Raw genomic sequence first — 16,024 nt, forward strand, 5'->3', positions numbered from 1 at the left:
CTGTTGTATTTGTGAGGAGGTGATGTGTTGGAATGTCATTGAACTGTAGAGATTAGTGTAACAGACGGTGTAGAGGTGACGTACAACACTTGAGAGGTTCTGTTGAACAGCACATTGAGTTCAAATGTCAGCGTGACTTTGCTCTCATTTGATCTTATTATTAAAACATTGTATTGTTATTATATCTGTAGCCGTTATCGCTGTGACTTGTTTTTTTGTCCGGTAAGTTTGGTTTTTGGTTGGTTGGAGAGCAGATATGAAACACCAGCGTTCCCACAACTCCCTACCAAATGTCTTGCCCAAAAGTTATTTTTGCTTGTTCTAGTGAATCACAAGTTTAGAAATTGTGTTACAAGCTCTTATGGCTATTTCCTTAAGGTGTGTGTGTGTGTGTGTGTCCTGCTGTTGTGTGTTTGTGAGACAGGAAGACACTCGGTAGTGCTGTGCAGTTTTGTGTTTCCTGCCGCCCTGTTTGGAATTGTCAAGCCGTTCTCTCGCACCCGGCCCAAGCTCCTATCTCAAGCCAGCTGCTTTTGTCCTGTGTGTGTTTTTCAGTCGGTGCGGCTTCCTTCTCACCAGTGTTGTGTTTGTACTCGCAAACCTTATCACAGAAAAAGACATGCACCGTAACATTCATGAAGTGTTGTTCATGTAGGAGCGCAACCGTTCTGTTTCTTGAAGAATCTTGCTGCTTGACGGTAGCTTTTTTGGGATTTTTTTTACAGAGACCCTTTTGAATAAATGCTTAATAAATGGTCATATGAGACCTGGAAATATCTGGATGTTTTTTATTGCATTTTATGGTCTCGAGAAGTTTTTACTCGTAAATAATTTACTCGTTTGCATGTCATCCCAGATGTGTTTGTCTTCTTTTCTTCAGCCGAACACAAACGAGTCTATTTTTATAAAAATGCCACCTTGTTATCTTCTCATACAGCTTATATAGAAAACATGAAAATGATCATTCTTAAAATCTTCCTGTTTTTTTATTTATTAATACAGACAGTGTAGAGCAGTAAGAAAAATATAGAAATCTGTTTCTTCTGTAAAGTTGCTTTGCAACGTTGCAAAACTGTTGCTATAGAAATCAATTAGAATTGAATTGAATCATACACTCAAAAAGGCAATAAATGTCCTGTGACATTCGTTTGTGAGAGAAAACCATTCATATGTTCAACTTATCTTGCGATCACACATCCGTGGATACGTATACATCAGCGTGGTCAAATATGGCGGCAGCGGCACATCGATAATTCTGGATTTCATTGGTTCTCACGTGTCTCGTGACTAGTCATATGTGTCTCTCGTCACCCGACGACAACAAGAACCTGTAAGATTTAAAGGTATCGATGTGCCACCATATTTGGGTTGACTGCAATAACATGACGGTATTTTAATAAAAATGATTTGTTTGTGGTGTGTGGAAGAAAAGAAGTCATACACACGAGGGTGAGCTAATGATCAGAAAATGATTTTTGAGTGAACTATTGCTTTAAAGTCTGTGGATTATGTCATGTCTTTCTTTTTGCACAATAACCCCCTTTTGATCTTATATTTATCCATGTGTTTATTTTCTCTGTTAACTGTCTTGAGACGGACACTTGGTTCAGCTGCTCCGTGTCTCTCTAGACTTCAGTGTTAATGTCAGAATCCACAGCCATCTCTGTTATGATGATGAGGCATACAACATCCTCCAAAAGCAACACCACTGATTCTTTAAAAGGTTGAAGAGAAACCTGATGATGATGATGATACGTAGTGTGCCTGTCTGTCTGGTGTTGTGTGGTTCAAGCTTCCAGCCTGGCTTTAACAAATACTATTCTTGCCATGAAGAGGCAAACTTTGTAGTGTTTTTGCACCTCTTATTTGTCAAAAGATCAAACAAAATTGGATTCCTTATGTCTCAAGCTCTTGTTACATGAGTCAGATCAGTTTCTCAAGCAGTGAATCAGAGGTTTTCAAACTTTAGAATGCCAGGTACCCTCCAATATGACAAACCTTTTGGCAGGGCCCCCTTCATAAAATGCATGTCCAATAGGGATGTGCATTTTTGATCAAATTTCATTTCGAGTACTGGACAGGTTTTAAAAGTGAAGCGGGGCATTAGAGGGTGCGGGGCGTGTCCCACATGGTGACAGTGAAAAGACTTGAATTACAACACTGACACAAAAATGACAAGATTGAGTAAATAATGAATTGAAAATTCACTATCAATGTTTTTGGAAATACAGTAAATGTACACATGTAGTGTGAGCGCGAGGTGGGCCTGAGCACGGTGCGGTCGGGCTCGGGAGCGTACACATGTAGTGTGAGCTCGAGGTGGGCCTGAGCACGGTGCGGTTGGGCTCAGGCGTACACATGTAGTGTGAGCGTGAGGTGGGCCTGAGCATGGTGCGGTTGGGCTCGGGCGTACACATATAGTGTGAGCGCGAGGTGGGCCTGAGAATGGTGCGGTTAAGCTCGAGCACGGTGCGGTTGGGCTCGGGTGTACATATGTAGTGTGGGAGAGAGGAGGGCCAGAGCACGGTGCGATTGGGCTCGGGCGTACACATGTAGTGTGAGAGCGAGGTGGGCCAGAGCACGGTGCGGTTGGGCTCGGGCGTACACATGTAGTGTGAGAGCGAGGTGGGCCAGAGCACGGTGCGGTTGGGCTCGGGCGTACACATGTAGTGTGGGAGCGAGGTGGGCCAGAGCATGGTGCGATTGGGCTCGGGCGTACACATGTAGTGTGAGAGCGAGGTGAGCCAGAGCACGGTGCGGTTGGGCTCAGGCGTACACATGTTGTGTGAGCGCGAGGTGGGCTCGAGCACGGTGCGGTTGGGCTCGAGCATACACATGTAGTGTGAGCGCGAGGTGGGCCAGAGCACAGTGCGGTTGGGCTCGGGCATACACATGTAGTGCGAGTGCGAGGTGGGCCAGAGCACGGTGCGGTTGGGCTCGGGCGTACACATGTATTGTGAGCGCGAGGTGGGCCAAAGCACGGTGCGGTTGGGCTCGGGCGTACACATGTATTGTGAGCGCGAGGTGGGCCAAAGCACGGTGCGGTTGGGCTCAGCCGTGGTACACATGTAGTGTGAGCGCGAGGTGGGCCAGAGCACGGTGCGGTTGGGCTCGGGCGTGGTACACATGTAGTGTGAGCGCGAGGTGGGCCAGAGCACGGTGCGGTTGGGCTCGGGCGTGGTACACATGTAGTGTGAGCGCGATGTGGGCCAGAGCACGGTGCGGTTGGGCTCGGGCGTAGTGCTGGTTGGTATGACCAAAAATTTATATAACTGTATTTTCCAGATTTATACCGGTTTCCTGGTACATGGCGGTATTTTATTAACCACTTTTTTTTACTAATTGAAAGAGGAAATAGTGCTGTTGATTGACTTAAAATGCCCTTTTATACTGTCATGGTTACAGTGTATCCTATAATAACTGCAATGTTTATACTTCTTTAACAACTGAATAGCATGCAAAGGTAACTTGCATACATAATATTTAAGCAAATAAATAGAGAACAGGGCTCGAAATGAACTTTTTTTCCGTGGAAGCACTGGTGCTCCCAACTTCAAGAGTAAGGAGCATCCACCAAAAAATTAATAGTTGAAAACAAAATAGTAACAATTATACCATTAAAACATGCAAGTGATGTCTGTTGTGTTTTACATAGTCACAATGGCTTCATGATTTCCTGAAATCATATTTTTTAATCATAAAACAAAGGCTTAATTAGAAACTGAATCGCAAAAATAATGTTGATCATACAATAAAACATAATGTAAATGTGCATCAGTCTCCTGCGGCTCTGTTCACAGCTTTAAACTGCACCTTGACGGTTGGCCTCACTCACCTCTTTCCATCCACTGCTCTAATCTGTCATTTATAACTTTGTTTCAGGACTTCATGAGATGATTTCATTCATTGGTGGACAGAAAACACAAAGCGCCTTAACAAACTTAAATGTTCAGCGCAGTGTTATGTGTGTGCGTGCCGGCTGCGTCTGAGTGCGCATTTCCTTAACGCGATTGTATGCTTAATTTTCTAAACAAGAACAAGTGAAATAAATAATATAAATATGATAACCATATGTAGAGTCTAGTGTTTATTTTCATTTTGTACGTTGATAAGGACAGCCTGCTTTATTAGCGGTAAAGCTAATATTTCGCTTTGCGTGAAGTAAAATGTTCTCTCTCTCTCTCTACTGCTCACGCGCAGTACCTGATGCATTCTCAAGTACCGAAATTTGGCACAGATTGATTTAATGTGAATTGATACTCTGTAGTACCGACGTCCGGTACCCAACCCTAGTGCCCGCCCGGGTGTGCATGGTAAAGAGCTATGTAGGGCTGAAACGATTCCTCGAGTAATTCGAATACAAAAAATCATTGAGGCAATTTTTGTTGCCTCAAAGCCTCGTTTAATCCATTTAACTACAGTACACATGGAGCACTGCGTTTCCCCACGGACCGTTATTACTGACGCACAGCCTGCTAAACTCTATACATGTTACAAGCTCTCAAGTCTCACGCATTCACAGTGAGACACACGCATTTTACTCTGTTCACACGCTCACACGTGTTTCTCATGCTGATAAATAACTGATAGCTTATTGAAATGGTGAACTGCTATTTTACTTGGTTTTAGTCTAATTTGCGATTGAAACTAATTTGCGATGTCACTGTGACATTACTTTGTGACCACGTTCTGAGGACGTCTTTGCAACGTTACGTTTCTTAAAATTGTTGCGTATGTTCCAGAAACGTCCTAGCCACGTCCACAAATAACATCGTGAATTAATCCCATGGATAACGTTTAGCAACGTGATGTACTGGTCTTCAGATATCCTGAACACTGGTCATTTAATTGTATCTGGTCATTGTTGCTAACGTTCCAGAAACGTCCTAGCCACATCCTCAAATAACGTCGTGAATTAATAGCATGGAGAACGTTGTAGCGACGTGATGTACTGGTCTTCAGATAACCTGGACACTGGTCATTTGATTAATGAATCTGGTCATTTCTATTTATTATGTTATTGTATGGAAAATTTATGATCAGAGTAAGATCTGTTATAATGTCAAGACGAATGTAATAAATCCGAATTCTGACAGCTATTAAACAGGAGTTTAATTCGCTACCAACTGCATTTCTATTTATTTAGTGCTTGCGTCTGATATGTGCGCGCACGCGCCTTTTCTGTTCTGCAAAGAGCCGCGCGCTCTCATCATTTAAACGTTAATGGTCATTTCTTTTTTCGTCACTGCCTGATATTCCTTTAGCGGTTTATTAATATTCGTTCTTTACTTTATACCTTACAGATGTGAGCGTAAATACATATTTTAGTGATTTTCGGTCGATTTGGCGCATTTAAATGAACGGACCCTGATGTTTGTGAATGTGACTAAAGAAGCTTGATTTGTTTTTAAAAACGGACAACCTGCTAAACTTATGTGGTAAGACAAGAATATAATGTTAAGCTTAAACATAATGTTTATTCATCTCTTTCAATAAATATCTGCTTTAAATCCTCTATATTGTGTTGAAGTCTTTGATTTTTTTATGTCATGTACTACAGTATAAATAAAATATCTGATTGTGATGTACAGTGCTGTGTTAAGTTATAATCGTTATACTGTGCTTTATACATATTTGAATAGAGAAGTACTCCAATTGTGCATAAAATTGAATCTTTAACGCACAGATTAAATCACAAATTACTTCAATCCTCCATGTGAGGGATGATAATTGTTTAAATTAAATAAAAAATAAAAAACGATTTTAACAAGGTGACTGTTTGGTCGTTAGGACATGCTCATCACGTCCCAGAAACGTTATTTGGTACGTCGCTGCGACGAATATGGTACGTTCCAGGTATGTCTTCAGGAGGTAATCACCACATGTCCCAACAACGTCCAATGTTACGTCGTCACGACGAATGTGGGAATCACAAAGTTACGTCGCTGGAACGTTATTATGGTACGTCGTGGAAACGACTATGGTCCGGTCCTGGTACGTCATCACAACGTAACTGTCAGGGCTCTAGACTAACTCTTTGCACTGGTTGCACTGGTGCGCCTAACATTTTTTCTTAGGTGCACTAGCACAAAAGTTAGGTGCACCCAAATTTTCGACCGCATCGCATTTAACGCATTTAAAATTTAACTGGTTTTACCAGTTCACTTTTTTTTTTAAATGTCCATATAGGCAAAATTGACTTGTAAATGATTAATTAACAATCTGGTCAACATAAAGTTCTTTATTTGAAGCACAATTCTACAAGAAAGGTAACTTACTGAAAAAGTGTCGGTGCTTAAAGTGCTTCACTGAACTGAAACGTAAACTTAAAACATCTTAAGATAAATGGACTAGGGCTTGACATAACCTGGGAGGTTGATGGCTCCGTGTCAGAGCATTGCTTATGATTTTCAGACGGATCAGGCCTTAACTTAACATTATTCACAAAGTTGTCAATCGTTCTTTTCATCTTCTCTCATCATCCGCGGCTACATCCACTAACTGACGGGCCTATAGGCTCATCACATCTCTGTCTGACTGCAGCACACGCATTTTCACACGTACACACCAGAGGTTGCGCTAGACTTTTTTATTGTCCGTCATTTTGACTGACAGGCTCGTAAAAAATCCGTCATAGTCTATTATTACCCATCACTATGGTGCAAGGCGGCTTTACGTGGTAATTAGTATGTTCGTGACATCATCACGCTGTACTTGCATCTCATATTTTAATACAACTGAATGCCCAATAAAGCCGTTGTTGTTTATATTCATTTATATATTTAATGTTTTAATGTTTATGTTCATATGTGATTCGATCTGGGAAAACCCAACACATGGTGCAAATTTATATATTATAGTTTTTGATACCATATTCAAGCCCTTTCCAAATCAGTTTTTATTTTGCTCATACCTTGTGTATGTAACAAAAGTTATGGCTGAGGTCGGCTGAAGCGCTAGGATTTTCAGGAACGGAATTTGGAGGAAAACGGGTTTAAAGTTAAGTGATGAAAATAAAAGCACAACAGTTCAGTATCACAAGTAAAAGCCACTTTACAGGGGTAAAAGACTTACTCTAATAACAATTTAATAAAAAAAACATTTCCTAGTGTTGAAGTCTATAAACTGTACAAAACCGTTTGAATAAAACGAAAGTAAGAACGAGAGCTCTGCCATTATCACTACACAAGGAAACTAGCAAACATTACGGACAACAACTAATAAGCAGTGAAGCCAGTTTTACGTGGTTTATCATGTGCATAGTGTCTGGACTTTTGATCATCCCTTGTATGTTTTGCGATCGGATAACTCCCAGTGCTGCAGACGGGGAGCTCTGTCATCTCACAAAAACATTGTATGAAAAAACTTTGCATGCCGTAGTTTACACAGGACTGGCTTGAAATGTGCATTGATACTCCTTCATTCTTCATGTTATGTGGTTTACTTTGATGAGGTGTCCCAGCGCGACATCCGATGGGTTTTCCCAGATCGCATCACATATGTCTAGTCAGTAACAATGACAGGTGAAAACACGAGCATATCACGCCCTAATGAAGGGAAACGGGGAGTTACAAATTGCCCTCATTGACGGACGGTCGGCCTTCAGATTTTTCCGTCACTGGTAAAAAAATCCGAGAGAATTTTCATTTAACTCGACCTCTGGTACACACACGTACATGAATATCTGGACCACGGCCAATCAGAGGGGGGTCCGCCCTTCACTATCTCTGATTGGTTTAGACGACGATATGGGCCTAATGTGTGTCTGTTGTTGAATCGCAGGGAGACTTTCAGAGTTGCGGAGACTTCTTTTCTCCCTCGAACGGCTGGTCGCACCGGTGCAACCTCAGATTATTTTTAGTCGCACTATTGAGAAATAAGGTCGCATTTTGCGACCAAATTGGTCGCACTCTAGAGCCCTAAACTGTGTTAGGGAACTTGTTTTCTGGCTGCATTGAGTCCATCAAACTAGATGCAGACTTGTGGATGCCGAATACTGTTATTTCAGGGTTTTTCCTAGATAGAGAAATTGGAGGTGGCCGCCTCCGTCAAATGTGGTGCTACCTCAGGCTCTCGCCAAAATTATGTTGTGAGTCTTCACAAGAAATGCTGTGTGCATTTAACAGACTGTCATTTGTAACTGCAGTTGCCACATTACGCCACAGTGGAGGCGCTGTTTCGTTATCAGCACACTGAGGCGCTAATAAGAGTTGCAGAACAAGAGCCAGCCTGTGTTTCACGGCTGTTTGTTTTGCATCCAAGTACGTTTCATTTCTTGAAATTTATTAAACTAACATGACGCACATCATTGTAATGTCTTTAGCTGTGCAGTTGGATCGTTGAATCAGCATATACTGTACACAGCGAGTTCGCCAGTATGAACGCACATTGCGTTCAGAACGACTCGCACACGAATGACTCATTTGAACCGATTCATTTAAAGAGATCATTGAATAATTTAAAGTGAACCACAGAGAATGAAAGATGTGAATGAGCTTAGCTCATTTAGAAAGACTGGTTAATTCAGTTGGCTATTGTGCGCTGAAAAGTTAGTTGAAAATGATAAAAAGCTTTACTTTTATTCAACCAAACAGAAATGTTTTTTTAATCAAATAATGTTTTATATAACTTAATAATTGTCATTTTTATCTAATTTTATTAGAACTTTTAATATGTCAAACTGAAAGTCACTTTGGTTAAGCCACTTAAAGGTACGGTAGGCCTACGTGTGTGTGTAAAAGATCAGGATGGCACCACCTCAGTCTCATTTTGAGCCAGGAAAAACCCTGTATTTACACATTTCATCTGGCTGGTCTGCGTGAATGAATTTAACGTGCTACACGCGTGATGCTCATGAATTTGTCTGCGCTGAATGAGGACATGAACTTCACCTCCAGAGTTGCTCAGAGTTTATTTCACGAACATGTTATTGTTTGAGTGAAGAAACAGACATACTAAAAAATAAGCGTCTTCCGACAACCTGCCAAAATAAAAGTCATAGGCTATATATTACTATTTAATAGTAAAAAAAAGAAACTAAAACTAATTTATATAAACTAAATGCATCATGCATAAGTTGAAGTTAGTTGTTTACCTTTGAAATTATTATTTCTATTTTTATTCATGTTTCTTATTTATATATTTGTATTATATTGCATTTTGAATGTAATATGGCAATGGAATGTACTAAATGGGTTTAGTTTTCACAGATATTATTGTATGCAATTTCAGCAATAAAAACTTTAATTGTTATGAAAAGGAAACAAATGAGTTGTTCATTTTAAGAGACCTGTCTTATTTTCTCTTGTATATTTAGTATTGCTTTTTAATAAAGAAAAAGGACTTACCCGATTAATCGATGGAAAATCAGTATAATACTCGAATAGTAAAATAATCAATAGCTGCAGCCCTAGAGCAATGTGAGCGCAGGCCATCGGGGGAGTGGGGAGGGGGGCAATCGCGCTCAGGCACAGTTGAGAGCAACCGGGACAAGTGAGAGTAAACCCTAAAAGTCCGGTAGTAGTTTTATGTGGACAAATATATTACTATTTAATAGTAAAAAATAAAAAACGGAACTTTGAAAAATTACAACTAATTTAGGTAAACTAAAGGCATCATGGATAAGCTTAAGTTAATTGTTTACCTTTGAAAATATTATTTCAATTTTTATTTGTTTCTTATTTATATACAGTATTTGTATTGTATTGCATTTTGAATGTAAGATGGCAATGGAATGTACTAAATTGGTTTAGTTTTCACAGATATTCATGTATGCAATTTCAGCAATAAATATTGTAAATGTTTCTGAAAAGGAATTCATCCACTGTTAATTTCACTTGCAACATTAGCCATTGTGTTTATGTGAACCTTGTGTTTTTGGCATAATCTTGTGTGCGTTTGACAGCTAAATAGCTAAGATTGGAAAGAGAACTTTGTTCTGTGTCTGTGTGCTCGTGCGTCTGATGTGCGTGGCGCGCTTTTATGTCAGAAGAAATGTCAAATCGCTTGAAAGTTCAAACAGGCACAACTTTAAAATGGATGCAAGTAGTAAACTTTCGTGATGACGAATAACTGCAATGTCTGTGATAGATATATATATATGCTGTTAAATAGTGGAGATGTGGACGCACCCGTGCAGTCATAGAATGAACTGGAAAGAGAACTTTGTTCTGTGTTTGTGTTAGGGCTGCAGTTGTCGATTATTTTACTAATCGAGTATTCTACGTCTCATTTCTGCACAAACAGTGTCTCACAGAAGTGAGTACACCCTCTCATTTTAATAAGTATTTTATTTCATGTGACAACACTGAAGAAATGACACTTTGCTACAATGTAAAGTAGTGAGTGTACAGCTTGTATAACAGTGTATATTTGCTGTCCCCTCAAAATAACTCAACACACAGCCATTAATATCTAAACCGCTGGCTACAAAAGTGAAAATGTCCAAATTGGGCCCAATTAGCCAGGACTAGGTTTTCATTAAGAGTACGTCTCTGTTCTTTGTGCCGTTGAGCATTCCTTCGGTCCCTGCTGCTGAAAAACACCTCGCAGCGTGATGCTGTTCCCACCACACTTATTTACTGTAATGAGCAATGCTTAGTTTCCTCCGGACATGATTCTCTGGTCTGATGAATCGTAGTTTCAAGCATCTTGTTTCTGATCGTTTGAAAGTGTTTTTTTATGTGTCTTGACTGAGGACGCTTGAGTTTGGCCACTCTTTCATAAAGCCCAGATTGTCCTAGTTATTTTGTTTTTTTACTTTTTTTACTTTGTCATTATAAAAAAAGTAATTTACTGCAGTTAGGGGTTAGGACCATAAGGCAGCAACATAAGAAATGAAGGGCATGAGTACTTTTATAGGCACTGTATCTGAGTGACGGTGATAAATGAACACCGGCTTTGACATGTCTCACTAAATGACTGTATGAGTTACTTTCAGCTCCATGCGTATGATGAACATCTCCTGAACATGGCTGCCTTTTCTACATGATTCTCCATCAAGTCATTGGTTTCAAAGCATTTTTTAATAAAACTTCTAGCTCAACTGTTCTCCACACAAGTAATCATAAGGTTCAGATCGAAAGATTTTTTAAGGTCATTTCAGTCAAGTAAACCCTTTGAACGACAGCGTATGTTTGATTAAATCAACAAATAAGAACGCTGGATTACAAGGTATCAGAGTATTTCAAACGTGCTTTTTTTGCAGCAGTATTTTACACACACACACAAACATTCATCCTGACGTCTTTGTGGTGTTTGCTCTTCAGTTGATATTCGAGAGATTCAGGAGATCCGGACGGGACAGAAGTCACGTGATTTTGAGCGATATGTGGAGGACTCGACCGCCCGGCTGGACCAGGCCCACTGCTTTGTTATCCTCTACGGGACCGAGTTTCGGCTCAAAGCGCTCAGTCTGGCAGGTAACACACACACACACACACACACACACACACACCTAACACTTGAAAGGCCGGAGTGTCTGTACTCCGGGACACACCTTCACCTGTGGTGTCATTCTGTTGCTGTCTTTGGTTTGCCAGCGACCTCAGATGAGGAGATGGTCATGTGGGTGAAGGGTTTGACCTGGCTGGTGTCGGATACGTTACGCTCCCCCACGCCCCTGCAGATAGAGAGGTGACCTTTGACCCTTATTCACAACCTGCTCTACAGCCCATTAGATATTGATTGATGATGTCCATTAAGAACACGTGAACTTCTGATCTGTTTTTTGTGGTTTCAGCACTGGCTGATAATAATTTCATAGTAATAACCGCGTTTACTAATATTGGGAAGATTTGATAGAAAACCCATTGTCCGTAACCGTGATGATATATCATGTGAAGAATACTCGCACATTATAATATGGTAAATAACCCAGTGAATGTAAGCATGGAATGATTACAGATATTGTGTTAATGTCTACTGTAATACTGCTTGTAAACAATCAACAGCCTCTAGTTTACAATCCAACACAGTATTTATTTCAGTAAAGTTTCCTGAATCTACATCGTATCAAGATAAACACGACCATATGTTATAATACCATGATTTCTGGCTTCGTCTTATGGTTGGTTTTGCAACCATGAAAAGAAGAAAAGTGCTATATTAATGAAACCGAATTGATGTGTGATGAAGTCTGGACATTAAAGTGAGCGTTGTGTCTGTTGTCTTTGGACACGTTCAGGTGGCTGAGAAAACAGTTTTACGCAGTGGATCGCAACCGAGAAGACAGGTATGTTTGTACAGTATTGTGTTATGTCACGTTACGTATGTTTGCTTCAGACTGTGGATTCCACACATTGATCTAGTGCAGGGAATAACGCCACCGCAGATCACCGTGGCCACACGAATGATGCATCCGCTCGATGATGATGATGAAGCCTTTGTGTATAAATCGAGTTCATGTGATGAATTCAACGTGATGTATCCCATTATAACCCAGAATCCTAAAGAAACCTTCTCCAATCAGGGAAATGAAATCTGTTAGTATGAGAACTTGCAGCGGCGTAATGAGCAACTTATTACTGTAATTACCGTAAAGTCGAGGGATTACATTTTTAAAGAGACGGTTCACCCAAACATTAACGTTCAGTCATCATTTACTCACTCTCATGGGGTTGTAAACCTGTATATGACTCTTTTCAGCGGAACACAAAGGAAGATATTCAAAATGTTTTCTTTTGTGTTCTGCATAAGAACGTCGTACAGGTTTGACATGACACGAAGTTAAGAAAGGAATATTGGAAATTTCTTTCATCCTTTTAAGTCATTTAATTACAGTCACTTATGATGCTACATACTGTATAGACTTTCAACATTTAGTCAAGATTGTGGTGAAAAATGTGTTTGAAATGAAAGTAAGTGTTAGTAAATTTCAAAACGTAAAGATTGAAAAATGTCTTTAGTCCGTGTGGATTCGAAGAAGTAGTGAAGTAATTCATTTACTTAGTGAGTCATTTGAACTGAAAGTTGACAGTGTACGTAGTAGTAAATGACGTAACGCTCAAGTCTGACAGTGTGGTTTTCATACAGAAATGTATTTGCAATAATAGTGTGGTTTTTTTTGAATGAAGATGTAATGAAACGATAAGCGTCTTGATGACATAATTCACAGATATTTTTAACATTTAAATGTAAAGCAAACAGTTCAGTTTAATAGGCCGTCACTTAATATCAGAACACACGGAAAGGTGTGTGTGTGTACAGGTGGCTCCATTTTCCTGTTGTACTGGTGTTCATATTTTAATTGACCTTTCTGTGTGTCTTTGTTACGGTATATGTTCTTAAAGGTGTCTGACTCACAGCCCAAACACACACAAACACACTCCTGTTGGGTAAATAGAGCTTGGAGACAGAACATCCTGCGACAGGAAACAGCCTGTTTGTGTGTGTGTGTGTGTGTGTGTGTGTGTGTGTGTGTGTGTGTGTGTGTGCGCGCGCGCGGGCACTCCCACGCACGCACGCACGCACACATGCACAGAAGGTAAATAGAGAGAGACGCGGGAGGGGTGGAGAGACTGGGTTTGAGTATTCGAGGTCTTCTGTGGATAACACACACAGCCGTGTCAGTTCAGAAAACATCTGTGCTGAAATCAAACACATGACACTCTACACAATGAAACAAACATTCATACAAAAAATACACGTGTGCCTCAGAAACACATTACATGTGTCTAAAACATGAAACGACATGATGACAGGCGCACGTAATATACTTTAACTGTATAGATGTGTGGTTTGAATAAACGTTGTGTGTGTGATTGATGTAAGGTGACGTTGAAGACTGCTGCAGCACACTACAAAGTGTCCTAAACATCTCCCTTTCTCCTGCAGAATTTCCTGTAAGGATCTGAAGAGTATGTTGTGTCAAGTCAACTACAGAGTTCCTAACATGAGATTCTTACGGGAGAAGCTTCCGGTAACTCACTTATTTTCCATGTATTATAGTCCAATGGATACACACACACACACGTTAAACATTCACTTTCAGATATTTTATTTGTGGCATTGTCGACGGTGTTGCTTTCCTGTGGCTCAGTGGTTAGAGTGTGGCGCTAGCAACGCCAAGGTCATGGGTTGGATCCCAGGGGATCGCACATACTCAGATACAATGTATAGTATCATGCGATGTAAGTCGCTTTGGATAAAAGCGTCTGGCAAATGCGTAAATGTCAATGTTGCATCAACCAGAATTGTGTTTGTGTTCATCTGCTTTTTGTATACCACTTCATTTTTTGTGTTAGGATGGAGAGCTGAGGAATGGAGATGTGTCGTACAGTCAGTTTGCTCAGTTGTATCGCAGTCTGATGTTTGACGCACAGAAATCAGTAAGTAGCACTTTGGTGTTATTGATGTGTTATCGTGAGGTTTGAAGCCTTGCTCTGTGAACTCTGAATCACTTTATGCCCCACATCTGTCCCCGTTTGCCCTTCGTCTCAAATGGCCTTCACGTCAATACTCCTCCTTTTAAAAAGCCGCAAGATCACTCGGCTAAAAGCTGTTCGACCGCACACACACCGATCACAGATGACCCCTGCACTCGCGCGCGTGTGTGTGTGTTGATCACTCAAGTCGAGCTGATGATCGGACAGTATATGAATGTGATGTGCTTCAGTTTGTTTACAGCATCACCCATTAAATGTGATTGTCATAACTAACGTGTCTTTATGTTTTCATATAGATGGAGATTCCACTGCTGCAAAGGTATTCTCGCTCGCTCTCTTTTTATTTCTCCCTCTATTTCTCACTCCATCTGTTTTTCAAGAGGTTTAGTTTAAATGTGATATTGATATATTTTTGTAATGTAAAAACACTCAGGGCACAACATTAGCATTTGATTTCATTGTAGAGTTTTATCAAATACAATTTCTATTTTTATCACAAAAAGGAAAAGAACCCAACTTTGTACAATTGAAGACGTTTGTGTCTCAGTTGACTCATGTCTTTGTGGATGTTCCTGCAGGTTTATAGACCGAGCCAATCAGAAGATCTCACTGGAGGACTTTCAGAGTTTTTTAATTGAACATCAGAAGGTTAGCAGGTGTTCTGCATGTGTGCTGCATTCTGGGAAAGTCACACTATTTTAAGACGAAGCATCACTTCTAAACAAATAATGTACAGAGTGTTTGTGTGTTTACATTATAACGGCGGCCTGGCTTTTATTTCATATCGCAAAAAGAAAAAGTTATTGAAAATAAATGTTCCTCTCACACGTAAATAATCTAAATCTTTTTCAAGGAGTTAACATGAATAAAATCATGGTCGGTCACAAGTGTTTGTGTGTTCAGGAGCTCTGGGCCACAGACAACAACAAGGTTCAGGAGTTCATGTTCAACTACCTGAAAGATCCTCTGCGAGAGATCGAGCAGCCGTACTTTCATCAAGATGAGGTTCGTTTACAATTCAATTCCATAGTGTCTTACAAACGCTCATCATCATCATCATGTGCGTTCTCTAGCAGCTGAGCTACAGTCATGTTCAAGAAAGCCACACCACACACTTGGACTTAGATTTCATGTAGAGAACCGCACATGACTAAAAACTGACTTGACAATATAAATGAGATCAAGACTTTGAGTTTCTGTATATGTGCGGTGTTTCATTTGATGTTCTGTGCTTGTCAGTTCCTCACGTATCTGTTCTCGAAGGAGAACATGATCTGGGATTCACAGCTGGATCAGGTGCGACCGGAGGACATGAACAACCCGCTGTCTCACTACTGGATCTCCTCGTCACACAACACGTGAGTCCATCTGAAGAAACATTTCACCTCAAAATCTACTCGGTTCAGTTAGATTTCAAGTCTAGCACTTTTCACAATTTTGCATTGTAGTTTTGAAAAACCTTTCCAAATTTACGTTTCAAATCATGATCATTCCAGTCCAGTGTCTGTTGAATTTTAACAAAAAACAAAATCAAACCTCACTCAACAGCAATGTGAAAGACTGACAGCATGACAGGACCAGTGTTGGGTGTAACTAGTTACTAAGTAATTAGTTACTGTAATTTAATTACTTTCCCCTTG

General features: G+C 40.3%; 1 protein-coding gene across 4 annotated transcripts in view; it reads left to right on the top strand.

Moving 5' to 3' along the window:
* The window catches only part of plcg1 (phospholipase C, gamma 1), a 48,113-nt gene that overhangs the window by 6,470 nt on the left and 25,619 nt on the right, over positions 1-16,024 (top strand). For all 4 annotated transcript variants that reach the window (XM_057320033.1, XM_057320034.1, XM_057320031.1 and 1 more), the window contains exons 3-11: positions 11,268-11,420; positions 11,541-11,634; positions 12,185-12,232; positions 13,834-13,918; positions 14,244-14,327; positions 14,681-14,703; positions 14,963-15,032; positions 15,288-15,389; positions 15,624-15,742. In XM_057320033.1, the coding sequence (XP_057176016.1) occupies positions 11,268-11,420; positions 11,541-11,634; positions 12,185-12,232; positions 13,834-13,918; positions 14,244-14,327; positions 14,681-14,703; positions 14,963-15,032; positions 15,288-15,389; positions 15,624-15,742 (778 nt within the window). The remainder of the gene's footprint in view (positions 1-11,267; positions 11,421-11,540; positions 11,635-12,184; positions 12,233-13,833; positions 13,919-14,243; positions 14,328-14,680; positions 14,704-14,962; positions 15,033-15,287; positions 15,390-15,623; positions 15,743-16,024) is intronic.

Source organism: Triplophysa rosa, linkage group LG21, assembly GCF_024868665.1.
Source record: "Triplophysa rosa linkage group LG21, Trosa_1v2, whole genome shotgun sequence".
Lineage (NCBI taxonomy): Eukaryota > Metazoa > Chordata > Actinopteri > Cypriniformes > Nemacheilidae > Triplophysa > Triplophysa rosa.